General features: G+C 46.8%; 1 protein-coding gene across 2 annotated transcripts in view; it reads left to right on the top strand.

The window, feature by feature from the left end:
- PDCD6IP (programmed cell death 6 interacting protein) overlaps positions 1–27,661 on the top strand; it is a 1,152,781-nt gene that overhangs the window by 1,023,019 nt on the left and 102,101 nt on the right. For both annotated transcript variants that reach the window (XM_069613187.1, XM_069613188.1), the window contains exon 16: positions 12,734–12,875. In XM_069613187.1, coding sequence (XP_069469288.1) covers positions 12,734–12,875 — 142 coding nt within the window. The remainder of the gene's footprint in view (positions 1–12,733; positions 12,876–27,661) is intronic.

The raw sequence follows: 27,661 nt of genomic DNA on the forward strand, positions 1-27,661 counted from the left end.
GTCTGACGGGGTGGGGAGCTCACCATCTCCACCACACAGCTCAGGGTCTCTGGTCTCCCTCAGTGGCCAAGAACCACATCAACCTGCTAGAGCTTCTGGCAGTATCCAGAGCGCTTCAAGCGTTCGAGCCCCACCTACTAAACCTGTCGGTGCAAATCCGGACGGACAGCACAACAGCCATGTTCTACCTGAACAAGCAAGGAGGGACTAGTTCGCCAAATCTGTCCAAGCTGGCCCAGAAAATCTGGATATGGGCACTCGGACGGAACATCTTCCTGTCATCACAACATGTTCCAGGGGAGCTCAATTCCCTAGCGGATGCTCTGAGCAGAGACTCCCTCCCAAAGGAACACGAATGGGTTCTACACAGAGAGGTCGTAGAAGATATCTTCTCTCAGTGGGGTTTCCCCATTATAGACTTATTCGCCACAAGCGAAAACAGACAATGCCCAAGATTTGCATCCAGGTTCCCCCAACCAGACTCCCAGGGGAACGCCCTGGGGATGAACTGGTCAGGGATGTTTGCGTACGCTTTTCCACCAACTCCTCATCAGGAAAGTGGTGAACAAGATGAACAGAGAATCGATGACGCTCATCCTAGTTGCTCCCATGTGGGCAAGACAACCGTGGTTCCCACACCTACGCAGGATGGCGGTGTGCAAGCCCATCAAACTTCCAGCCTGGTACAACCTACTGTCCCAGCACCAAGGTCAAACAGTGCACCAGCAACCCAACTCAATGAACCTGGCAGCATGGCTCCTGAGGTCATAGTTTGGACATCTCAATTTACCACAGAGGTGTATGGACATCCTAAAGGTATCTAGGAAACCAAACACAAGGCACTGTTACTTTGACAAGTGGAAGAGGTTTGTTATCTGGTGCCAGAGTAGACAAATCAACCCTGTTGATTGCACTCCTTCCACTATTGTTACATACATGCTCCACCTGCTAGATGCAGGATTGGTTTTTAACTCACTGAAAGTACACCTGGCAGCCCTGTCGGCATACACCACTTCCCATAGCAAGGTCTCGTGGTGGAAAGTACCAGTAGTTAAAGCCTTCCTTGAGGGAGTAAAGAGACTTCACCCTCCTATTTCAAACCCTCCACCAGGGTGGGACCTTAATGTGGTGCTAGCCAAGCTCATGGGACCCCCTTTCGAGCCCATGCATAAAAGCAGTCTCAAACACCTGACTTATAAAACGGCCTTCTTAGTAGCTATTACTTTTATAAGAAGGGTCAGTGAAATTCAGGCTCTGTCAGTGCAGGATCCCTTCTTTACTGTCCTTAAAGACAAACCTGGTTTTACGCACACACCCTAGGTTCTCACCTAAGTTTATATCAAAATTCCATGTAAACCAGTCCATCGAGCTTCTGGCTTTCTTCCAGGACCCTCAAAGCTCGGCTGAGGTGAAACTACACACCCTAGATGTGCGTAGCGCGGTCCTCTACTATGTAAATAAAACCAGACCGCTAAGAAAAACAGATCAACTGTTTGTCTCCGTAGCTACAGGCAGAGAGGGGGATCACGTCTCTAAAGGTGCCATCTCGAAGTGGATTATTAACTGTATCCAGCTGTGTTACTCATTCTCTAAGAACTCTGCCTTTCACGCCAAGAGCCCACTCTACTAGAGGCATTGGGGCCACTCTGGCTTTCATTGCAAATGTACCCCTTGACACCATTTGCAAAGCAGCTACTTGGAGCTCTATTCACACTTTTACTCAGCATTACTGCATTGACACCCATTCCAAGGCAGGTACACAAGTGGGACAAGTGGCTCTAAGACACTTATTTGCTCATGACCCTTCTCACATCCCACCTCCTTCAGGTACTGCTTGCTAATCTATGCACAGCATGTGATCTAAGCAGATTCCACAAGCCTCAGAAGGGATACATTACTCACCGTAATCATATTTCTGATGCTTGTATCTGCTTAGATTCACATGCGACCCACCCTTCCTCCCCTCTGAGAGAAGGCGCATGGTTGCTTGTAGTCTTACCTTTCTATCTATCTGCTTGGATTATCTGTACTCACGCTACTCCTCATGCTACCTCATGTCAGAAAAAATACAATCTGAGGATCCTAGACGCGTGAGGGATCTTGGGTACAGTGGACGTCACACTAGGGATAGTATTACTGGCACGCCCTGTGTCGACGCCCATTTTCGAGTTTCGAAAAACAAACTGTAATACTCCACAGCTTCCACTAGATGTCGGCCTATGCACAGCATGTGAATCTAAGCAGATACAAGCATCAGAAATGCGATTATGGTGAGTAATGTATTATATAGCACATTTTACAATTATTATAGTCTAAATGCATTGGTGTTGGTAACGGCCTCTGCAACCAAAGTCTAGAGTGTTGGAGGTCAGGGAGTAATATTAGAATGTGTGTGCGCGCATTTGGCCAAATAAGGTTCAACAGGGCTGACCAGGCTCTGGTACAGTGCAGCCCATGAGGTCGGGCATGTGGATGGGTGCGGAGAGTAGTCAGGAGATGGTGTTAGTGCTAGAGACTCGCTATGTGTTGTAAGGAAGGCATGGTGTAAAACAGCAAGACACACAAGCGATCACAGTTCAAGGGTGTTCATTGAACTTCAACTGGGTTTTAAGAATGCCTATCTAATCCTAAATATAAAGATGGGAGCAAGCTACGACCATCAAATTATAACGGAGTCCTAGTGGTGACTTGTCAAAATAAAAGGACCTATACAAATAAACCTATTGCCAGTTCTAAATACAAATAGTGTGGGAAAAAATGTTATGCAAAAGAAGTGTTCAGGAAATTATATGTCAGGATATTCATGCCATTGGATTCCCTTCCCCACGTTTTCAGCATGGGACAAGGCAGCACACTCGAGCTTAGCATGATCACTGGCTTCTCTAGCATGAGAATGCAGTTCAAATCTCTGTATCAGGGCCTTCTGTACCAAAGTCTCTGCAAAGTTTCTTACTTCAGATGGCCTGATACGACAAACACTGAAAAGATCAGTTCGCCTCAGGATTCTCATGTGCAACTTCTTGGGTGATTTTCAAGTCACCCCAGGTCCCCCTCCGCCAGGCTCAGACCCACTATCTATTTTTTTCAAACTTTTTCTATTTCATCAAAATCAAAGACTTTTGATTCTGCGCAGGATTTTGGCTTGACCCGTCGCAGGACCACTTTGATTCACTTTTATTCGTTCACTTTCAAATTATCTCCCGCCACCGCTCTTGGATCAAATGTATCTACTTTCGTTACTCCTCAGCTAGATACTTTACAGAGACCATTGATTGAGCACCACGCGGGGCCGGACCACTCTGTGAAAGGTATTGTAGCTTGCTTTAAAGATCAATCACTTATCAGCACTTTAACTTCACTCGCGTCTCTTATCACACACGTTTTAACAATGTTCGTTCCACTGCTCGCCATACAATTTTGCTGCTTGCAAGCTTGGCTTCAACACAGACCGGTCTTGTATCCGTCTTCCCAACTCAACGGCTGTGTTTTGACAGAATCGGCTTTTTTCTTGGAGCCAAGGAAAGTACCACAGTGGCTGGTGATTCTCCCCGCCTTGATTGACGTGGGAGGGTCCCGAGTATCTCCGACACACAATGCAGGATTCTTCCGCTTGTTTTTCTGGTCTTATGCTTTCCAAACTCGAGGACACTTGAAAGCACTGGTTCCTTGTCGAAAATGTCAAGGCTGCTTCCCTCCTTGCAATCCCTTTCTGTTTCACTGTCTGTCTTCTCTCGTGTTTTGCCTCACACAGAGTGTGCTCTCGTGCTCCACCTTTTATCTGTGTGGGGAAGTGTAATGGAAGTCCGGTGTGAGTGATAGTCGATAATTGCCCGACCATAGTATTGGGACATGTCAGGTACACGGCTCGGGTGTTGGTCTGTTTTCCCTTAGAGCGTGCTCTCAGTAGGAAAGTGTTTGTGTTGTAAAAGGAGTTGGGGGCAGGGGTAGAGTTCCTAAATATCTTGGGTAGGATGGGGTAAAGGTGTTACAAGGAAGGGGACACCACATCTCACCATCCGGTGTCCCACTTCCCGGAGACCCTTCACACAGGTGATCCTCCCGGACTGGTCCATCCCCAGAAACTGGATCCATAAGCGATGGCTGTGTCCTGGACACCTGGATAACAGATCCCCTGAGACTAGTGGATGAGATACCTTCTGGTTTCTCAGTGTTCAGCGTGCCCGAATTTGTCATAGGTCTTCGCTGCATACTTTTATCCGAGGTGTTGAGGCGTAGTTTGGTGTAAGGCCGAAAATGATGTGACCAGCACAACCAAATTTGTCAGTCGTTGCTGTATTCTGATGTGTGCGGGTAGCCCTGCCTGTGGTCATTGTCCACCGGAGCGATGCGTTATACTACCTAGCAGATTTGGTGGTGATTTGTTGTATGTGCGCCTGATCAGGTAGTGGCTTGCTCTGTAGATTCTTGTAACTGCTATAAAATTGTTAGTGACATCGGGCTATACTTACAGGCTCTTCTAGCTGGATAGCCTGTAGAATGTACCCAGATATCATGCACATACTGAAACTCCTCAATGTGGCATTTCCTGACATAAGAAGGCCAAAGGACAAGCATAAACCTTTGTCATGGTAGTCTTCATCTGCTACCCACCATTGGTAGCGATTTCCAGTAAATGCAAGAGCACACAGTTAAAACCCTAGGTGGGTCTTAGTTTTACTTTGAAAGGAATAATGAGTTTTAGGATAGATAACCAGCTCTATGTAGTCTTCACTGGTCAAAGGAAGAGGAAAGCAATCTTCAAGCAAATCGGACCACAATGGATGGTTCTCTCCGTTTGAAACCTGTTCTGCACTGTCGGGAAAAATACCTTTTATACCTTTTTTTTTAAAAAAGCAGTGATAAAACAAATGATATATGAAATGGCTTTTTTGTGCCAGTTCTACCATCACTTGCTGTTTTTAATTCGAATCAAAAGATGAAAGTGAGGATAATGGTCCTGTGACTTTAGGCTTAAATACCAATGACACAATTTCTGGCATAATTGGCGTTCAGTAGCTGTGCTGGTTGGTGGCAAAGCTGCATGGCTTCACCTAGTTAGTGGCTGTTTGAATACTTTCTGGTCCAGAGCGTGTATGAAGTTGATTTCATGGTATAGCTAAGGAATCTGAGAGGAATATTCCTATACTTCAGAAAGAACATTACCAGAGGAGAAGAATTAGTCCTTTGGTCCATTACTTTAAAAAAAAGTGAAGATTAGGGCTTAGTGACTTGTTGAGTTGTCCATTTTTGGTTCTAACCTTGCTTTTCTGGTGGTTGCAGATCACCCCGTTGCTTACAGTTTTCACCCTATTTGTTTTTCCCAAAACAAGCATGTTAGTAAAAAAGTTAACTTTTGCCACGACAAATTACATTTGATAAAAGTATGTTTTTAAAGAATGCTAAAATCTTTTTTTTTTGTTGAATCACAATTATTCTCTAGAAGAAGCCAATCGCTAATTGAAATCTGCGTGATATACTGTGTAAATATGTTTTTGGTGATGATACAGATTAAGCTTGCCCTTTGAAACTGCCTTTTACTTCCAGAGTACTCCACTCACTGCAAATTAGCAAAGTCTGACCTCATCGGTTGCTATTCCAATGGCACTCTTCACTGGGTAAACCCCCTGACACAAACACAGAAATCTGTAGACATGCTGCCTCAGTCTACTTGCCAGTGCCATACAGGCGGGTAGTCGAATGCATTGAAAGACATCACTTTTTAGTATCAACCCGAAACAGCTTCCCTCAATCTTAGAAATTCCAACCCCAGCATGGTTTGGGGCCTTCTGCCCAAACATCACCAGTTCAAAAGCATATACTTCTTCAGGTAAGTGAATATAGAGATTTGCAGTGCCTGTGGGTATAATTGATAAAGAGTTCCAAATTTACATAAATGTTCAAGTCAAGCTCAGGTAAGTACTCGGCTTAACCCAACACACTAGGATAGTCCTAGGGAAGCATCTTTAACCCAAGTTCCACCACCAAAGGTCAGGTAAGGGTGAGTTAGGGCTAGAAATGTAGACCTACAGAGGGCATGCAGGGTCATGAACGGGAATGTTAACTTAGCCTCTGACTCCGATTCTTCCACAGACCACTGTAGGTGTCCCGTAATCCATTCGGGACACAATCTTCTGCACTTGGTCTGGTCAAGGAAGGCCTTGTTTCGTGGATGCAGAGGTCACTTTCGGTGTTGGGATTAAGCTTCAGTTGGTTGGTCGCAGTGCACAGGTATCTGTTCCCAGACAGCTTCCAGTAGAAGACCCAAATGAGTAAAGTTGACTTCCGTGGGGCAGACCTCGGGCCACTTCACAGCATTGAAGGAGAAGTGTTGCAACAGGAGCCACCACAGTTCGGGGGTGACAGTCTGTCTTCAGGTGGTGAACGCAGTAGCAGGCCCAGCACAAGTTCCCTTAGAGCAAGACGGCTGACAATCCAGTCTCAACTTGTGGCTGAAGCTGAAGATCTGCAAAAAACCAAGGCTCTGCTCAAAGCGGCGATGGCTGCAGCGAGGATTCGAGCTGGTTAGTCTATTTGTTGGTCCAGGGACACTTCTGAAGGCACAGATCCTCGAGCAGGAGTCTGGACTTGTCCTTTCCACCGACCAAGGGGTCGACGCATCAAGAAATGCCTTTTTGAGATCATGTCAGTCTTCACTGGGACAACACTGGAGCCTATGCTGCTCAACTGCAGTTGTCCTCTGTGGTTCATCAGCGGGCTGCTCTTCTTCGTAGAAGACATAGTTCCAAAGATAATCTGATGAACAATCGCGCCCAAGGTGGTGAAGGCCTTGATTTAACCGGCTAAGGCCTCTATCGAGGGAGTCGGTGTGGCCCTGGCGAAGCCTGTGGAGGCTATCCCAGTGGAGGCGACCTCGGGGCCCAGAGTTTCCCAGCCTCCGCGGAGGGAATCCTCTTTTAAGCCCATCGAGAAGAACCCCGTGAAGACCCCGGTGGAAAAAGAGGGGGGGGCGGCGGGCAGTGGCTGACACGGACACGACCTCCGAGGAGGAACTGACAGCTGACAGAGAATTTGGAAGAGGCCTGGTCCCACGGGAGGAATCCCGAGGAGGGGGATGACGAGAGCGAGGGTGGCAACGACGACGAGGTTCCCGTGGAGGAACAACCGTCGCTCCCGGCACGCCCGTCGCAACCCGAGCCTCAGGACAACTCGGCGGCCATTTTGACGGCAATCCAAGCCTTATGCACGGAGATAAGGACGAGACTGCCCCTGACGGACGGCCCAGCTGTACCGGGTCCATCGGGAAGCCCTGCAAACAAGAGGAGGAGAATTCATCCAGTGCCCCTTCAGCCCTCACAGCCTTCTCAGCCTTTGTCGCCTTCCCTGATCCCGAGGGACGACACGGGAACAGACACAGCCACAACGGGGACGGATGACAGCGGTGACGACGGGACTGGCCTCCCTTCTCCGATTCCTCGGGTGTCCCCGCCCGACGAGATTGGCTCCTTCCACGCCATGATTTCCAGGGCATCTGAGCTTTTTCAGCTCTGCCCTGAAGAGAAGGGATTCCTCTACCAACGGCGCGAGGCCAAGAGGAAGATGGTCCTTGCGGTGCCGTTGCTGGATGGATGACATCTGAGACGAGGGACTTGCCCTCCTCAAGAACCCGTCCACGACACCTGCCAAGAGGGACCGGTACGAGAAGAAGTACCGGGTCCCCGACGCTGCCCCGTTGTGCCTTAGGGTACAGCCGACCCCAGATTCGGTTGTCTCAGCAGCGGCCAAGAAGAAAGCACGGGGGGCATAAGCTTCATCTTCAACTTCCCCACCGGATGGCGAGGGAAAGAAGCTGGACGCCGTGGGATGACGAGTCATCTCTGCGGCAGCGATGACGATTAAGGCAGCCAACGCCCTAGCGATTGTGGCCCGCTACGACAGGGAATTGTGCTACAAGATCGCCCCCCTGTTGGACTTTCTCACGGGCAACAAGAGGGCAGAGGCCCTGGCGATCCTACAGGAGGGTGAGGTGGCGTCGGACCACGCCGTAACTGTGGCCACTGACATTGCCGAAACTGATTTCCCCAAGTTGGGCAACAGCATTTGCCTTCGACGGCGGGGGTGGCTCAAGGCGACGGATTTCTGCCAGGACGTGCAAGCCAAGGTTTTGGACATGCCCTATGATGGGAACAATTTGTTTGGAAAGGCTGTGGATGAGTCACTGCAGGCCATCAAGACCGACACGGAGACGGCTTGGGCCTTAGGAGTTCTGCAGCAACGGCGGCCGCCCTTTCAGAACTCCGAAAGCAAGGTGCCTCCAAAGGATTCAGCGGCGGCTCCTCGACCTACCGTCAGGCGGCCCGATCCTCGTCGCAAGAAGCCTACAGGGGACGAGGCAAGTCAGGTATTTGTATTTATTTATTTCTATAGCGCACCAGGCCCAGGGGCAACCGGGCGCTTAGGTGGATCTCGCCGTCGTCGCCAGGGTGGCAAAGGAGGCAATGCTGCTTCCAAGCAAGACTGAACCGGCCGTTGCATCGGGCGTCCACCGAAGCACCCCGGTGGGAGGCCAGCTTGTGAAGTTCGTCCTCGTGTGGGAGTCCATCTCCACTGACCGTTGGTTGCTGGATGCCCTGGCCCACAGGCACACTCTGGAATTTCTAAAGAAGTGCCCTCGAATTCCTCCAGTGGCCAGGAAGGAAAACCACGTCCCTCAACTGCTGTTAGAGGTAAGGGCGATGCTCAAGAAAGGAGTCATCAAGCTCATCCCAAAGAGGCTCTTGGGCTCTGGAGTATACTCAAGATACTTCCTCGTCAGGAAGAAGAATGGAGGTTGGCGTCCCATCCTGGACTTGCGCCGGCTAAACAAATACATCAAGGCACAGAAGTTCCGGATGGTCACCCTCCAGCACGTGCTGGGCCAGCTGGAGGAAGGCAACTTCCTATCGTTGTTGGATTTGGAGGATGCGTACTTTCACATCCCCATCCTAAAAGGACACCGAAAGTTTCTCAGGTTCGTAGTCCAAGGGCGGCACTACCAGTTCAAGGCCCTCCCGTTCGGATTGAAGTCGGCACCCGGGGTGTTGATCAAGTGCCTGGCACCAGTTGTGGCACGGATGCGCCTGCAGGGGATCCACGTCTACCCCTACCTGGACGACTGGCTCATCCGAGCAGGGACAAGGGAACTTGCCGTCGAACACACAGCAAAGAACGTCCGGCTACTCACGGACCTGGGATTCTCCATCAACTTCCCCAAATCCCACCTGGTTCCGTCGCAGGTCACGCTGTTTCTGGGAGCCAAGCTCGATACAGTGGCACGATTGGCCTCGCCGTCGGAGGAAAGAACACAGGCCATCCTGGGCAAGGTGCAGCGTCTGGTGGCCACGGACGTGGCCAGAGTGAGGTTCATCAAGTCCTTTCTCGGGATGATGTCCTCTTGCATCTATCTGGTGCACCTGTGCAGGCTTCGTATGCGCCCTCTTCAGGAGTTCCTCGACTCCCATTGGATGCAAGCGACGGGCAGCTTCGAGAACAAGATCTCGCTCAACGAAGTATTCCGCCAAGCAATTCGATGGTGGGGCATCTGGCGGCAGGCGCACGGACTTTCAGACCCCAGCATATCAGGTGACGACGGATGCCTCCCTGGAGTGGTGGGGAGCACACACCGGAGATCTTCACGCGAGAGGCCTGTGGCTCCCCGAGGAGAGGCCGCTCCACATCAACATCCTGGAGCTCCGGGCAGTGTTCTGGGCCTTCAAGTCATTCCTCCCATCCCTCAAGGGCAAAGTGGTGAGGATCTTCACCGACACCACCACCACAATGTTCTACATCCGGAAGCAGGGAGGAACCAGATCCCCAGCCCTGTCCAAGGAAGCCCAGGATCAGTGGCACTGAGCCGTTGTCCAGGGGATGTTTCTGGTACCTTTTCATCTAGCAGGGATAAACAGCATTGCCGACTCACTCAGCAGGGAGCTGCCCTTGTGCCACGAGTGGGAACTACGCCAGGATCAAGTGGATCAACTCATCTCGTGATGGGGCAAGCCCCAAATTAACCTGTTCGCGACAGCGACGAACTCCAACTGCCAGAGGTTCGCCAGCAGGTTTCCCCATCCGAGGAGCATGGGCGATGCTTTCTCGTTCCCCTGGGACGGCCTGTTCCCTCTGTTGCCGGTGCTGCTCAGGCTCATCAACCAACTCAAGAGGTCCTGGTGCAGGATGATCCTTGTTGCACCGAGGTGGCTTAGACAGATATGGTTCCCGGACCTTCTGGACTTGTCAGCATCCCCACCAGTCAAACTATCGACGGACGCAGATCTTCTCTCCAGAGAAGGAGGCGCCATTCTTCATCACGACCTGGAGTCGCTGAACTTGCAAGCCTGGCTCCTGCAGCACTAGAGTTTGGAGGGTACGATATCCCGGCTGACTGCAGAGAGGTTCTTGCAAAGGCCAGGGCGTCCTCAACTCTCAAGTGCTACAGACACAAGTGGAAGAGGTTCTCTGTCTGGTGCCGTGCACAGAAGATTAACCCTCTACGGATTACAGCCCCTCAAGTGCTACCATACTTAATGTCGATGGCCAAAGCTGGACTAGCTCATGCTTCCATCAAGATACATCTGGCAGCGATTTCCCGATACACCAGAACTGCAGGACGGTCGTCCCTGTGGTCTAATCGCCTGGTGAAGAAGTTTATGAAAGGGCTGTTTCGATCGTTCCCGCCGGTGAAGGCTCCATCCCTGGCGTGGGAGCTCAACGTGGTGCTGACAAGGCTCATGGGCCTGCCATTCTAGCCCTTGCATTCGGTTGCGTTGAAGTTCCTGTCGTGGAAGACAGCGTTCCTTGTGGCCATCACCTCTGCACGACGCGTGGAAGAGATTCAGGCCCTATCCTGCAAGCCTCCATACTTGACTTTCCACAAGACGAGGGTAGTGCTGAGGACGCACCCCTCCTTCATGCCCAAGGTGCCGTCGGATTTCCATCTCAACGAGCCCTTGGTGTTACCAGTCTTTTTCCCCATCACCTTCGTCGCCGGCCGAGAGGACTTTGCACTCGCTGGATGTAGCTAGAGCGTTGAAGTTCTACGTGGACCGAACGAAGAGTTTTCGGAAGACATCACAGCTGTTTGTGAACTTTGGACCTGTGAAACAAGGGAAGGCTCTCTTGAAGGCTTCCATTTCCAGATGGCTCTCCGGCTGCATCATGCACTGTCATCGGTTGGCAAACCGACTGTTGCCCGGCTGTCCGAGAGCCCATTTGACCAGAGCGATTGCTGCTACCACGGCGTTCTTGTCTGGTGTGCCCCTGCTGGACATCTGCAGGGGTGCTATGTGGAGGTTAACGCACCCCTTCACGAGATTCTACTGCCTCGACCGGGATTCCAGGGAGGAGTCCGGAGTCTGCCAGGCAGCGCTGCGCAACCTGCTCGCTTAAGGTGAGCCTGGTGAGGAGTTAAGAGATGCTTAATGTTGAGTTTAATGTAATGCTTAATGTTTAGCCTTGCCTGCTCCTGTGGTTGTGCATGTGTGTACTGCTTTGTATTCTTAAATTCATGAGCATGTGAATCCATGCCAGACCCTATGCTGGAGAAGGAACAAGTTACTTACCTCTAACTGTTGTTCTCCAGCATGGGTCTGTCATGGATTCACATGCGAACCCTCCCTCCTTCCCCTCTGCGGCTCTTCACTTGGTCATACTGCCACTTTACATGCTACCAAATCTGAGGATGGCTGCCAGGGGCGGGGCTTAGGGCGAGGGCAGTCATTGGCTGGGGATAGTATGACCCAGAGACCAGTGATTGGTTACTACTAAGAAAGACAGATCCGAAACGAAACTGATACTGATTTTTTCTTTACCGGGGATTCCCAGCCTGACGACGGGGAATATTCATGAGCATGTGAATCCATGCCAGACCCATGCTGGAGAACAACAGTTACAGGTAAGTAACTTGTTCCTTACTGTCAGTATTGGGGACAAGTCAGTTTGCCCATAAGCATGAGCAAAACTGGAAAGGAAAGCAGAAGGCTTTACTTATCTCCAAAAAAGTCAGGATACGGTTCAAGATCAGCATAAAGTGTGTCCCGTAGAATTCTATGTAGGGAAAGGTGCAAAAAGAAAATACGTCCCAACAGCTTGGCTTTAAATATTCACAAGCTCTCCTCGCTACAGTCGAAACCTCACCAGCCGGCTTCACCCTGAAGCACTATGATGAAAGGGACATTTCCTTCAAACGTATAACAAACAAGGTTCAATGTGTGCAGTAATGAGGCTCCAACAAGTCCATCGGGGTGCTGGTAATAGTGATCTACCAAACGTGCATGGTCTAGGAAATCTCAAATCTTGATAGCAGGCCGCTTTCTCTAACTAATAATGAAACGCGTGTTATTTTTGCTTGTCACCATTCTCACATCCACTCTCTATGTACTTTCTCTATGTACTTGCATCTGTCAAATCTCTGAAACAACTTACATGTTAATTGTGGCATCTATGAAAATGCCCCGAAAAACTCCTTTTTTCACCCTGCATGGTTGTTGCTGCAGGTCCATGTTTTAATATGATGATTGTGCTAGAATACTGATTGTGTGGTAATTGGGTTGGCTGAAACAGGATTTTCTCTGTTGGGAGTTGGAAGGAACAGTTTAAGTTGTTACTCTGTCGGGATGAGGGCCATGTAGTTGTAATGATGGTGGTACTGCAAAGCCTTTGTGGCACCTCAGTCAATTTTCATCAGTGTAGAACTGTTTTATGTACATTATATCTGACTTCCTTTTTTTCTGTCTAAAAGAGACTTGCAACAAAGCATTGCACGGCTACCAAGTGCGCCAGCTATTCCTTTGCCAGCATATCAGAGTGGCCCAGAAAGTGGGGGTACGCCCGTCAGTAGTGCGGCATCAAGTGGCCCAACACCAGCCCCAAGAACTGTGTTTGTAAGTATGGTAGATCATTGCCGCCAAGTTTTAAAAGCAAATTATTTACTGTAAAATTCTCATGTTCTGCCCTTTAAAATTGTATACTGTCTGGTCAAAACACAGTAGGATATAGTATTTCATAACAATTGCTTTTTGAGACCTGCTATTTATGTGCTTTTTGCCACCTTGAAGACTATCAGTTGCCTTACGTAAACCTACACACTGGCTGAAATAAACTCACTTATGTATTTTTATTTCTATATTTTATTTATTGATAATCCTCGAGTACTTTGTTTGCTGGTGTGTATGCAATTGCAGCTTTCTTAGCAGAGATATATCTAGGAGACAGTAGCATAACCGAGGAAGCTGTTGACTCTAAAAGGTGTTTGCCTATGAATGTGTTGTGTTCTGGTTCAGTCATCCTGTGAAACTTGGAAACAGAATTGTTGTTGCGTCTGGTAAGTTAATTGGGAGTTGCAGAGTTAAATGCATGGTGAAAGAAAGCTCCTTTGTAATTGTAATTATACAGAATGTGCACATATGTGGCGTTCGTGTCTTTGGATATTGGCTGCATTGTTATTCTGGAGAAGAGGGTACAATCAATAATTGGCATGAAAGATTGAAAGAACCAAAACTCACTAGTCACAAACTGTTTAGGAATATAATTTACAATCATGGAGTTATCTTGGCCTAACTAGTGATCCCCCATTGCTACATTTTAGATTTTTTGCAGCCGTTTGGGAAGTCCAAGCAAAGGTGGCTGATTAGGATATACCTAGTCCACCTTGGTTTGGGTGATTAAAGTGTGGACTATATATCTGAATTCATCTGAGCGGGGCACCCATTGTGGGAATTTTTAGTTGAGAAAACTTGCCTGTTTCTCAGTATATCGTTACACCGCTGCTGCTGCCTCGAGGAAACCGAGACGCCGTAATTTGAGCGCTCCTATTCCCACTGGACTCTAGAGACTGAAACAACTTAAAAGCGTTTGTCATAGTATGTGAAATTCAAGCATGCATTGTTAGTTACACCACCACACGAGGCATTTCAGTATCACCCTAGTGTTTTTCCAATTCCTTTTTTTATACTGTGCACAAAGGCTGTTATTTTGTTAGTTTGGTAAGTTACCTTCATAGATTGATGCCCTTTTTTTTTTTTTTTTAAAGCACTGCTGGTTGGGTTCATTTCCAAAATTATGGTAGAAATGCTGAATGAAGCTCAATGTGCACCTGCTTTTACATTAAAGTGCTCTACAAATAGCATGAAAGTGCCTGTGGGATTATTTCACAAATGTGACAGTTTATTAAGTGAATGCACAATTTTTAAATGTCTTTTTGCACCTTATGTTGGAAGTTCTTTTTACCAATTTCCATAGAACTTAGACTTGTTATCCATGTACTAAAGACTATTTCGCCTTAGTGCCACAAACGTATCCTTAGTATCACAGGACACAGCCTTCAACAGTGACTCGGAATAATGCACATTAGTGGCTCAGTAAAACCTGTTTATTCTCATTGACAAGTATAATCAATGGCTCCATATCATCAGTAGCTAAATGTCATCAATAACTCAATGACATAGTACAGGTATTATCAGTGGCTCTTTTTGGCTTTGTGGCTTGTGAAGGCATCATGAAGTGCGACACAGACAAGAGATATCAAGTTGAACAAAAGAATATTTATTAACTGAAATGTCAGGATGGTTGAACGCCTGACATGCCCTATGCTAAGGTGGGATTTCCCTACCTGAATGAAACTAAAGAAAGTCTGAGTCAGAGTTCAGCTTAAGTCTGTGTCGAAAACCTTTCTTTGCCCTCACAACTACAAAAAACCAATATGTAGGAATGTAACAGTCAAACAAAACAGTGTTCAACAAAAGGTTATGAGCTTCTTCCAGCTCGCAGCTTTCTTTCAGCCCTCTTCCACAAATATAAAACAGTTCCACAAAAAGTCTCAAAGTTGTCAGTTTAAAGCACAAAAGAAAGAGTCATGAAGTTGCAGGATTCCCTGTTCCAGGATTTGTATTTCACCGTAGTTCACAACTCAAAGGAAAAGGCAGTGAAGTCTCAGGGTTCCCTTCCTCTAGATTTGTATTCCATCATAGTTCAAAACACACAACGGAAAAGGTGTCTTGGCTATTTTCTTTATTCTTCTTTTGGCCCCTGCAGGTTCACTTCTTTTCTTAATGTAATAGTTATTTTCAGGATCTCATATAGTTATTGAAATCAACATTCAGTGATTTATGCAACCTGGAAAGTTCAGCAGTGTCTAAAATGTAATATGCAGTGATTTCTAGTGATTTCACAATTCCATTCACTGCCAAAGGCATCATGCAGTATTTTCTGCCCAATTATAACGTTTGCATCTCTGGCATTGTTTTGGCTTTTGCTCTTGATTTCATTCAGCCTGCTATGAAATATTGGTGCCTTTCACTTTAAGAGAATTTCCCAATGCTCAGATTTTCGAAACCATTCTACTTTAAGAAACCGGACTACTATGATACATAGTATTTCTGGTTCTTTGAAGTTCAACAATGGAAAAAGGCTTAGGAGTGGAGACCTTCGAAAACGTTCTTTAATGCATGCAACCACTCTGCTGCTAGTTGCAAGGTATTTCAGCATAAATGGTTCTTTCAGTCACGCTTCGCGCACCAGGTTTCTTGTTTCTCAAGTTGCTGTCCTCATAGCGCGCAGCACACAATCGGCAGCTTATGCTGGGGGTCCAACCTCTGCCACTTTGACACCCCTGGGCCGACTTCTCGGCAATGGGGACCAAGCACTTCACCTGAAAGGGAAAGGGGCAGCCTTTCCACCCTGATCAGCTGCCAGTCTGTTTCACGGAGCTCTTGCTCCTACGCCAGGCTGTTTCAGGTCCCCGCTCCTGGCAGTCTTTAGTGTCTGTGTTCTGTACACCTCTGACCTCTCCACGGTTGTTCCCTCCAGCGGCTTGCCTCTCTTCCTACACAGTTCTCTGCTTCTCAAACAGGACTCCCTGTAGCTGCTCCATGTATTGCTTTTTCCTCCTCGTTTTTATACACCTGCAACCCTCCAACAGGGAGCTGACTTTAACCCATAATGGTTGGGGGAGGGTTAGGTTGGTCATCATTAGAGAAAGGTGATGGATACCTTGTCTCACCTGAGGTCATCCCACTCCCAGTCCTCAAGAATCCTCCACCCAGGTGATCCTCTCTCCCTTCTTCCCCCACCCCCCCCAGGGTTGGGATCCAAAAGCAATGGCTTTTCCCTGGCCACCTGCGAAGAGGATCCAAGGGGGTTAAGAGTGAGAATACCCTCCGGTTTCTCACACGCTGCAAACCTGCCATGAATCATCGGTCCTCAGAGAGGGTTACTTTGTGTTTGAACTTGCAAAACGTTACTTTAATGAGAAAGTGATCAGTCATCGGTTCCAGCTTTGAAATATGGTACTTCATAAGAGGAATAATCCGAGGAACCATTTGCATTTCAGGAAAGTACTAAAAGCTATGCTTTTCCCAAAAAACTGCATCAAAGTGTTGTCCAACTTTACTCGTGTCTTCCGCTGCTAGATTATCTATTCAGAATACTTTGCTTCCCAGAGAGTGAATATAATTTAGTTTTTCAATGGTCTTGCACCCATGACCTACTGTATATTGTAAAGGCAGTCGTCAACTTTTGTCAGCGGAAAAGATCAGTGCGAAGGGCCAGAATGTACAAAGTGGCTGCTAGGTAGCAAGTCCATCTCTCTGTGTGCAAAAAGATCAAAGGACGCAATCTTAATTTGGGTTTGAATACTTCAAACAAAGTAAAAATGTGAGTTTGGTAACTTCATAGTATACAGATATGCTCTTGGATAAGGAAGTTTTGTATGGTCAGTAAAACTCTAGGGCAAACTCATTTGTATTGTGTCATTCAAATAGCATCAGGGGTTTGCCAGGTTTAGAGAATGCGAGGTTGCTTTTTAATTCAAAGGATGCCCTGTAAGTTTTGCGCTCGAATGTCTGTATCGAAAGTCCATATTGTAAAGATACCGGTGGGGGTGTCTGTACTTCCGCTCTCTATATGATAGAGGAGAGGCACAGCGGACCCCAGCCAAGATTCTCTATAGGGTAGCAATGGATGAGCAATCAAAGCCTAGCTTCTCAGGAGGTGATGCAGGCTGGTTCTTAAGTACAGTGTAGTCCCAAAACCCCCACAAAGGAATGTCCACACACTGTATTACTGTCATGATCTCTGCTTCCAAAAGGTCAGGGTTTTCCCAACTCCCTTGGAAGCAGATTCATAACCCAGGTTCCGAGTGCCAACCAGTCCCAATTGGGACCTTTTGGACCCAGTCCTGGCGCCAGTGGCACCAGGCTCATAAATATGCCCAGTCCCAGCGCTGGAAGCGCCGGGCTCATAATGCTTGGGTGGACTTACCTGCAGCAGACCATGCTGCTTACTTGCCTGCCAGTTGAGCCTCTGATCCTCTTCTGTTTGGAACTACTTTTCCTGTTGGGTGGGGCAGGAGCCACTCCCTAGGTTCAGAACACTGGAACTCTTCTGGAAAGCAGGAACTCTTTTCTGACCTAGGCGTGGCTGTGGAAGGAGACACCTAAGCACTACAGGAGGCTATTTAAACCACACCCGATGGATGAATCTTGCTTTGCGTTATTCTGCATCCTCTGCAGCAGAACGCTCATCGTGTCTTCTGCATCTGATCCTGGGCCTAAGGAAAAAGGCTTACCATCCTGAATCCAGTCTTCAGCAACACCTATAAAGACAAGAAAGAACAGGTTAGGATTGCGGTCTTCAGTGACAGCTCTTCACTTACCTGGGCCATCGGCTGTCACCAACGCCTCGCGCTGCATTCTGAAAGACAAAGGCTTACCTACTCTTCGTGCGCTCCGGAGGTCTTCACACTGCATTCCGGCATCTGAAAGACAAAAGCTTACCAACTCTTCGCACGCTCCGGAGGCCTTCGGCGCTGCATCCCGCATCTGAAAGACAAAACAAGGTGCGTTTAAAGACATTGGGGAACTTTAATACTCACGTGCCATTACTCCTTTCCACATCTAACCCAGTGGGTATTCCGGCACCCTGCAGCCGCTCCGAACTTGTACCTGCAAAATAAAAAGACAGTTAGAGCGCATCGTGAAGCGCTTACTTACGTCCTTCCAGGCGCTTCTATTCATCCCACGGGCTCCATCTTCAACTCACTTCAGCCCGTCATCCACCATCGCCGGAACCCTGCAAAACAAGAGACATCATTACTAAAGACTTTAAAGACATTAGAATTACTCGAAACTTACCGTTCGTGCAGTAAACGACGGACAGCAGTACTCTGAAGTCAAGAGGCCTGCTCCCCTTATCCAGTGAAGAAACTGGTTACAGCACCCTGCCCCGAGGCAGATGGAGAGCACGGCGTTCACTTACCTAAGGTGAGAGCGTTAACCTTCGGGGTTCTACAGGAGAAGAGAAAGGGAAGAAGAGAGACATTCAATAACCCAGTTCATTAATCCCATATTTTCTATCTGCAGACATCTTACCCTTCGAGTCAAACATACAGTGCACAGGGGTCCAGCCCAGTCAAGACCGGCGCCTCTACGGGAATCAGGTGAGCGTTACAATTACTGAAAAGTCTTTATATAATTAATATTCAAAGGTATGTACACAATCACAATAACACACTTTGTACTCTTAAATCAACAATGATAAATATATACAATTCTAAAGTGGTACCACCAATGTTATCGAATCTCATTAAAGTGCATCAACTGTACAGTTAAAATGTCACACAAATCAATAACGAGGAAACCAGCAATGGAGATCGGAAGGAAAGCAAGATGGTTGAAACAATAGGCAGAATACTGGCCCCCTACAGATACAGTTCTGTGTGGAGATCCCCCCCAACCTGGGCAACCTGTAAAATAAAGATGTATAGCACAAGCCCAGTCCATATATTGTTCAATAGTCTCATTTCCTCCTATAATGTTTTACCCCCCCAATGTACCTGGTGGAGTAGAGTTCTTTGAAGACGCGTCAAAGGATCCTTCTTGAGTGACTCCCTTTAAAGCAGGAGCCACGGATCGTTGAGAGGCGTCGAAGATGGTGAACTTGGCGTTGATGAGAAGTTCAAGGGTGCCGAGACCACGATGTCGATCCCGGCGGTGCTAGTCAGCGACGTCCTGCGAGGATGAGGTGTGCGGGGCACCTCAGCGATGGATTGTTCAGGACCGCAAAGAGTTTCAGAAGGACTGTGGCCCAACAAGGGCGTCGAGTCGTCAAAGTCTTTGTGGCCTTCAGGTGGCGGGAAACCCACCGGCGGATTCTCCTCTGCACGTTGCTCGTCCTCTACTTTCTCCGGCGGGACAAAGCGGTCGATGTTGCGGACAATATTGTCAACATATTAGCACCCATGACGACCACCAACACTGGTTTGGTCGTGTTAGGAGATTTCAATCGCTGGAAAAATGATAAAAAAGACAAAAAAGCACTAGCCTTAGAAAAAATGCTAAATAACAATCAGATTACTATTCAAAATGTGGAACCTACCCATAATAAAGGCCACATTTTGGATTGGCACTAATAATATTCAGATTAAAGATGTGATGACCAGACCATGTATCTGGTCAGATCATTCCACCATTTCATTCACTTTGAAACTTCCCGCTTTAACACATAGAAAACACGTACCTACACACAAAGTGAAAGCCCGAAACTTTAAAAACATTTCCCAGCCGATTCTGGCCGAATGTATGCAGACTCTAATCAATAAAACCACGGACTTTGATGATCCGGAAACACTTATAAATAATTATAACCAAGAGATCACTAAAATGCTTGACAAATCCGCTCCCATGAAAGACAAGTTAGTTAGAGATCTTCCAAATCGCCACAAGTGGTTCTCCCCCTCTCTAGCGGAACGTAAGGCGATTAAAAGACAAGCCGAGCACACCTGGCAAAAAGACCGATCCTCCATCAATTTGGCGATCTGGAAACAAAAAGAGAAACAATATAAGGCAGCAATTGTTGAGGCTAAAAAAACTTTTTACAATAACCAAATCAGTTCAGCCGGAGATGAGACGAAGGAACTTTTTCGTCTTTTCAAATCCTGGGAGAAACCAGAGGCCTGCTGCCTCCCTATAAATCCTACTAATGATGACTGCGAACGGGTACAAAAGGCCTTCGCAGCCAAACTTTTGAAAGCCCAAGATAAAATTAAATCCGAGACATCAGTGACCTCGCCCTCTATGCCCACCGAGACATACTATGCTTCTGCACAATCACCCCAAACTCAGTTCAGCTTTACATCTAGCAGAGATGCTTTATCAGGTTCCACTTTGGGTTTTTCCTTCACAGCATCCTCTGTGGCTGATATCCTTAATATTCTGAAGTCAATGCACCCCACCAATTGCCCCGGCGAACTACTCCCGTCCAAATTCATCCTGGAATATAAGGAGCTTTTTGCTCCTTTTCTTTGTAGATTCGCAAAAGCCTCCTTTAGAACAGGCGTAATTCCCAAAACCATAAAAAACGTAGCAGTCTCTCCTCTGCTGAAGAAAGCAGGCCTTGACCCCACGGATGCGGCCAACTTAAGGCCTATCACAAATACCCTGTTTTTTTTTAAATTTATCGATAAAATAGCTACTATCCAGCTTCAAGCCCACGTCCAGATGGCTGGCATCTTGCACCCTAAGCAATCTGGATTTAGAAGCAACCACGGCACTGAAAGTGCGCTCCTGGACTTGTTGTTAGACCTATCGGCAGCCTTTGACTTGCTTGACCACAAAATTTTACTTAACAGAATGAAGTCTGTTGGGGGCCTTTCTGAGCATGCTACCACTTGGTTGAGAGCATTTCTTGAGGGTCGTCAGTCACGGGTACATTGGGGAGACAGCTCTTCTGGGCCACAAACCATTACTTGTGGCGTGCCCCAGGGGGCTTGTCTATTTCCATTGCTGTTTAATATATACATCTTCCCTCTCTGCTACGACTTAGGTCTCTTACAGACCTTCTTTTGTAACTACGCAGATGATTTCCAACTGGTTCTTAACATCACTGGAGATTATGACTTAGATCAAGGCGCAATAAACATAGTCTACCAATCGATAAAACAATGGATGTCCACCAATTGGTTATGCCTGAACGCTATGAAGACAGAGCTTATGATTTTTGGCTCACGACAGGCACAAACTAAGCTGGGACAAGAGTACGTGGGTTTCACTATCGATGGTAGTTTTATCAATACGGTTCGGAAAGTGAAAACTTTGGGTACATATATGAATAGCGAAGTCGACTGCCAAGCCCATGTCGCAGCTATTACTATCAGTACCAATTACTACCTTAAAGTGCTTAGGCAAATCGCTCCTCTAGTCTCGGTCGAGAATCGCACGAAACTTGTGAGAGCCGTTATTTTGCCTCGCATTGATTATTGCAATGCACTCTTGGGTGGAGCAAGCAATGCAGACATCCAAGAGTTACAAAAAATCCAAAATAAGGCTATTCGCGTCATTTTTAAAATGAAGTACTCCGAACCCACATCGATAGCCAGAAAAAAATTACACTGGCTCCCGATAAAAAATAGAATCCAATTTAAATTGATGACCACATGCCACAAATGTATCTTTGGCAGCGCTCCGGCATACCTCAAAGATATCATTGGCATTTACCAGCCGAAAAGAAATCTCAGGTCAGCAGACGCCAATCTTCTTATACAACATCGAGTGAAACGCACCCGATGTACGGGTAGAGCCTTCCACCTCCAAGGAGCTAAAGCATGGAATGCTCTGCCAACATTCTTGCGTAAAACTTCAGACCTCCTTACTTTCCGCAAACAACTAAAAACCTATCTCTTTCTTTTAGAGTAATCCTGTGGTAGTTCTTGCTACAGTATTCTGCTCTCGGCGTCTGGATGCCTACGGGCTTTGACGCGGTACAAATATATTAACATAACATAACAAGGGAGTCCTTCGATTCAAATGTTCTTAGGAAAAGGAGCGGGCGGCTCCGGTTGTTGGCGGCACAGCGTCAAGTGGTCCCCACTGCTGGGCAACACAACTTCGACGGGCCTCCAGCGGTTACACAAACCTGCGAACCCTGGTCGGCGGCAATGGACTTCGGCAGCGGCGAAGTCCGGGTGCTTTGCTTCGTTCTCCTCGGCAGTCCCGTCTCGGGTCGGCAGCCTTTCGAGGGTCTGACTTCCAGGGAGCTTCGGCGAAGGTTAGTGGTGCTCGACGGTCCCTCGGAGCACGGGAAGAGGGTGCCTTACCAGGTTCTCTCTCAGATCCGTCTTCGACGAATTCGGCAGCTTTCAGATCAGGTCGAAGCAAATGCAACAGCAAGTCTTCTTCTTCCAGCTGGGCGTCGAGGATCAGCAGTTCCAGTTACTCTTCAAGTGTTCACACAGCTTCTGAACAATTTCTAGTGGGGAGAGGTCCCCAGATATACTATCCTGTCTCTCATCCACACTGCTGGGTCACACGTAGCAGCCAATCATACAGAAGGGCATTCATGCAGTCAGTCAGCCAATCAGGCACACAGTGCATTCAGGCCATCCTCCTCCCTCTCAGACACTCGCAACAAAGAATGTGGATTGGGACAAGTACCCAGCCATTCAACACTACACACTGCATTCAGGACAGTTTGAGGCAGGGCTGTCTCAGTCTTTGTGTCTCATACCAGAAACCAGACGGCCACAACAAGAAGTGTATATTGGTCACACATTCCATTTACCCAGGTCCCACCCACAGGGCGTACCCACAACATACAGTCACTGGGAAGGCTCCAGCCAGTCTGGACTGGACTTCACAACAACACTATATATCGAACTTCCACCCAACAGCCAGTCATGGGGAAGGGACAGAGTCAGGGCTTCCCAGGACTTTGGGAAAACAAGGTGACCGGCAATAGAAAGCAAGAGGCCACAGGGGCCATCTTGTTTTCCATCAGTAATCAACTGATTCCAGTGGCAGGGCCTGGGTATCCCAAAATGGAGGATACTCAGCTCACCTGTCAAATTCAACATGGAGCTGCCACCAGTCCATACCCTGCTCTGCGGGCCACCCACAGGTGCCCAAAACATACACTAGGGGCACAGGGTTGTACCCCCCACCCATGGGTGCCGTAAGGGTATCCCATGGGTCTGTTCACCAAACCAAAAGAGAGAGAGCTGCACCGCCAGGAGTCCCACATGAACTTCTGCGCGGAAAACACGACAGAACACACGATAAAAAGGCAGTAAAGGACAAGGATACAGAGGCCCTGTCCCTCCAATGCATTTCCAGCATCACACATATGAATAGAGTAGTGCCAAAGATTATAATGAGGAAAGGAAGACATGTATACCCCTTTGGAGAAGCTTCATATTTTGTTGGCCCTTGCCTACTCAACTACTCAAAACAGTTTGAATTCTGATGGTGGGCAACTTTGCATGTCTTGGGTGTCCAATAAACAAAAGTCTTGGGTACACAATGTGTATGTTCTTAGGATAGAGGGTCAAGATGTTGTGGCCCTTTTACCGCATGCTGCCTTTTCGCATCGACGCACATAATGCCAAGTAGGATGAGAGAAACTGGGAGAGTGGGCATCTAAAAAACACAGGAGTTGGTGAAAAAATCAGGGAACATGAGGTTGTCCATTTTGCAAGATTAATAAAACTGGGGATCAATGGCTTGTCTCCATAAAAAATGAAGGGGAAATAAAGAATATAGTTGAAAGGGGAATGAGAGCCCTCACAAAGAAGGGCAAATAGTGTGTGCATTCAAGGGCTGAGACAGTGGCCCTGCAGAATGCAATCGTGAGGAAAGCCAACGGTAAAGTGAGTATGAAACCTTGGGAAAGGGCCAGGAGGCTTTGAAAAGGGTGGTTAATCTAGGTGGGATAACATGTGAAAGATTTGCAGCAACGTGAAGGAGGGACAGAGAATCGATTGTGAGAAAGTGTGCCATGTTAAGGTGACCTGGATCCACTTTTAGAATCCGTATTTGACACAGTGTGGAGTCTGGTTATTCCAGATCAGTAGGGTCTAAGCTGCATTGGCATTCACCCATATGTTAGGCATTCCCTTGTTTTTGAATGTTACACCAGTTAGAAAAATGGGGACAGGTAGGGGCAGGAGGGGCATTTGTACGTTTTTGCCAGTTTGGGTGTGAAAAAGGTGGGACTAGTCTTGTTACCAATATATTAATTATTTGCATGATGTCACAATAACGCATGGCATGTAGGATTTGTCAGTCATTGAGGTGGCCACCAACAGAACAACATTCATGAAATAGTCCATCGGTTGCTGGATGAATTTTAAATTCTAATTGCTCATTTGTAAGAGATTTTCAGGCCTAAAATCTGTATCTGACAACATTTACTCTTATATCAATGTTATCTCTAAAATGTCCATATTTATAGTATGAACTCTCATTTGTACTTTTAATTGGATGTTCCATGTGAAATAAACCTATCAATATGAAATTTGAGCAATTGTTACTTTATTTTAACACGCAAGATATGATAATATACTAGCACTGGACTGTTAGAATTACTAATCTTAATATCACATACTTGTATATGTCTTTTAATAGGTCACTAATAGTGATCATCCTCTTTGCTTAAATCATCTTCACTCTCAAGGTCCTCTAAATTTGCTACAGTATTAGAATCATTGTCACGTAGTTCATGGAGTCCTTCACATACACGCTTGTTTGTAGAAGGTTGGTTATTTGCTAAACATCCAACAGTGGACTGCATCTGTTGACACATGAACATATTAACTTCAGAATGCAGTCTGTAGCACATGGCATTTCAGAGAATAAGTGTGACTTCTCTGTCCTCCCATGCATGTCCAATGGGAGATGGAGTGGTTGGCTATCTTTCATCATCTTGATTCTAGATCAGGAGCTGGTAGTTGCCTCCCTTCATTGTAGGTACAAAAACACTTCTTATAGGCAGTATTTTTTCCCAGTCTGTTTCTTTGAAAACGTAGTTCAGTGCAACTCTGCAAGTTTAGTTGCACAGCTTCTGGGCTAATAGAATTTGTGTTAGGTGAGATTTTCATAGCAATGATAAATCTTCCTGACCTGTGTCAACCCCAGACCTTTTTGCTTTTACTGGTGGATTATTTTTCCTTATACCTCTGAGTGGGAATCTTTTTCCACACTCATAGAATCCTTTACTCTTTTTATGGGTGTCATTTTTAAGACTCTCCATAGTATCATGTATCTTTGACAACTTTTTGGCAATACGTGCCTATTTTTTCTGGGTTACCCTAGGGGCTCCCCTTTTAACTTTCTCTGGCTAACCTTGTGAGAACTACTGTTCCCAAGGGTAGAAAGTATCTTTGGATCCCTTTTTAATATTAAGTGGGACCAACACCCCCCCACCTTATGTGGAGTGCTTCGGAGATGGCGACTATCCTTGTTCATATTTTAAATGTAACGTTTGTTACAAGGACAAACGTAAATTTAATGGCTGGTGGCAGTGAACCTTTCTATTAATTTGATTGTGTTTTTGGGGTTGGTTCAGGGCGCAACTTCTTCTGTTGGCGACCCTATTTTTAGTCCATTGGGATGTGTCGCGTCGGTGTGGTGATCGGTGGAGGCCCCAGTACCCCTGCCTCCTTGGTTATTGAAGAAAAAAAGGTAGTTCCCCACACATTGACTGCGCCACACACAAGATCCAATTTTGATTTCAAATGGTTTATAAAAGTAAATAGATTTTTTTTTAAACACACAATTTTTATAAATGATGTGCCCTCAGGTTTCGGCCGCTCAAGAGCCTTTTTTCAAAACAAAACAATTCGGGCAAATAAATCATGTCCATGTTCTAATCAAATTTGAAATGAAAATAAATATAAATGTAACCTTTTGAAAATAAACACCAGAGAATTAGTTTGGGGGTGAGGGTTGGAATAGTAGGGTTTCAACATAAATCAAAAGAGAAAATCACGAAGCACACAAACACAAAAGAAAAAGAAAAATATGTAAGTGAATGCCCTCCATTCCATGCACATTATTCTTTGATTGCCCCATTGGCAAGAATCCATTAATCAAAATCATTTTTATTAAATTATACACATTTACAAATTATCAGAGGTAATGACTAGAACAGGTTATAGCTGGCACTTAGCAAAAAAATACTGAGAAATATCTGTTAATCCTTAATGAATCATATCTCAAAGACATCACAAAAGCCAATTGCAAGGTCTTAATATGGACAAAGTAAAGCTCCTTGCCAAATGTGCATTCAAAAGGGTCCTGGGATAATCCCTAAAAAGACAAAACGCAATTATCTGAAAAGGCCCCTCACAATGTCTCCAGTCCACTGTGCGATTTATGGTGCATGAGTAGACCATTTAAAACATGGCTGTTCCAAAATTTATATGCACCCCTTCATAATTCATATACTAAGAGTCCGCCAACGTGAGGCCCCATTTCGCCAGCATTGGATCTTTCATGGATTCACATGCTGTGAATATTCCCTGTCAGGCTGGGAACCTCGGTAATTTTTACTTAGCGTTTTCCTATGGAAAACTTTGACACTTCAGTGTCCTATCAACGTCCGTTTTGGGTGCTTTAGTCACCACCAATAGGACGCAGGGAATAAATAGCCCCGCCCTTGCGGCTTCCCTTCAGATTTCAACCGTCTCCAAAGTGTTGGGATCACAGCATGCTCGTTGTGATTTCTGCACGTGTTGGTGCGATTGGTGAAATGTCTTCAGGAAAATCGTTGTTCCGACACTGTGCGACCTGCGTGCTGAGGAAGGTGTATGAAGGGGATGGGCATATGGACTGCCACTATTGCCTCTACCCCCATCATTCGGCCGAGTCTTGTGAGATCTGTAAGGGGTTTTCACAAAAGACGCTTTAGGACCACAATCAGCGGTTGGTGTGTTGGCTCGGAGGTGGGGTCGGTGCGTAGCTTGGCATCGGAGAGGCCAGTTCAAGCGGCGGATCATCGCCGGTCAGCAGCAGCTGAGCCTCTGGCTAAAAAGTCTCGGCCTGTTCCTGTGGAGGTCGGTAAGAGTGGTCACTCCTCTTCAAGTAAACATCTGTCGAAAGGGGCGTCTTCATCCAAGCATGGGCCATTGGACCATTCAACTCTTATCGAACGCCTTCTCAGCGTCGGTAGATAGTAGTGAGGGGGTGTTGGCCATTTTTTTGGCTTCATGTATTAGGTGGAGAGTTTTACGGGTAGAGTCGGCACCTTGTCGACCAAGGATGAACCCGACCTGGTCTGGGTGGATTAGAGAAGGTATATGGGTTTCATGTCTGGCTTCCAGCACTCGTGTGTACATTTCCACATCGATGTTAAGGAGAGAGAGAGGGGGGGCGGTATGATGCGCACTGTTTAGGGTCCTTACCTTCTTTGGGAATTACTGAGATTAGTTCCTCCGAGAATGATTCGGGGGCCAATCCTGTCTGGAGAACATGATTAAATAATTCGACCATGAAGGAGAGGAAGGGTCCCAGGAAGGTTTTATAAAACCCAGCGGAATAACCATCGTTTCCTGGTGCCTTTCCCATCTGTAGTCTTTTATTGGCGTCTTCCACTTCGTCTGGGGTTATGGGTGATTCTAGTGTATCTGCTTTGTCCCAGGATTGCTTTGTCATTGTGATCTCTCATGTATTGATTCATTTCTCCCTCTCCCTGTGTGGTTTAAGATGTATATAGATTCTTGTAAAAAGTCAGCAAAGGCCTCAGGAATACTGTTGGGTTCTGTTGTCTGGGAATTGTTTACACTTTCTATGGCAGTGACCCATCTCTCAGCCCGTTGCCCTCCTAATCTGGCAGCCAGTAGTCCATCGGCTTTATCTCTTTTTTTCTCACAATGTTTTTGTTTTAGAAATTGGAGTTTGCG

This window comes from Ambystoma mexicanum, chromosome 5p, assembly GCF_040938575.1.
Source record: "Ambystoma mexicanum isolate Mex_15411 chromosome 5p, UKY_AmexF1_1, whole genome shotgun sequence".
NCBI lineage: Eukaryota > Metazoa > Chordata > Amphibia > Caudata > Ambystomatidae > Ambystoma > Ambystoma mexicanum.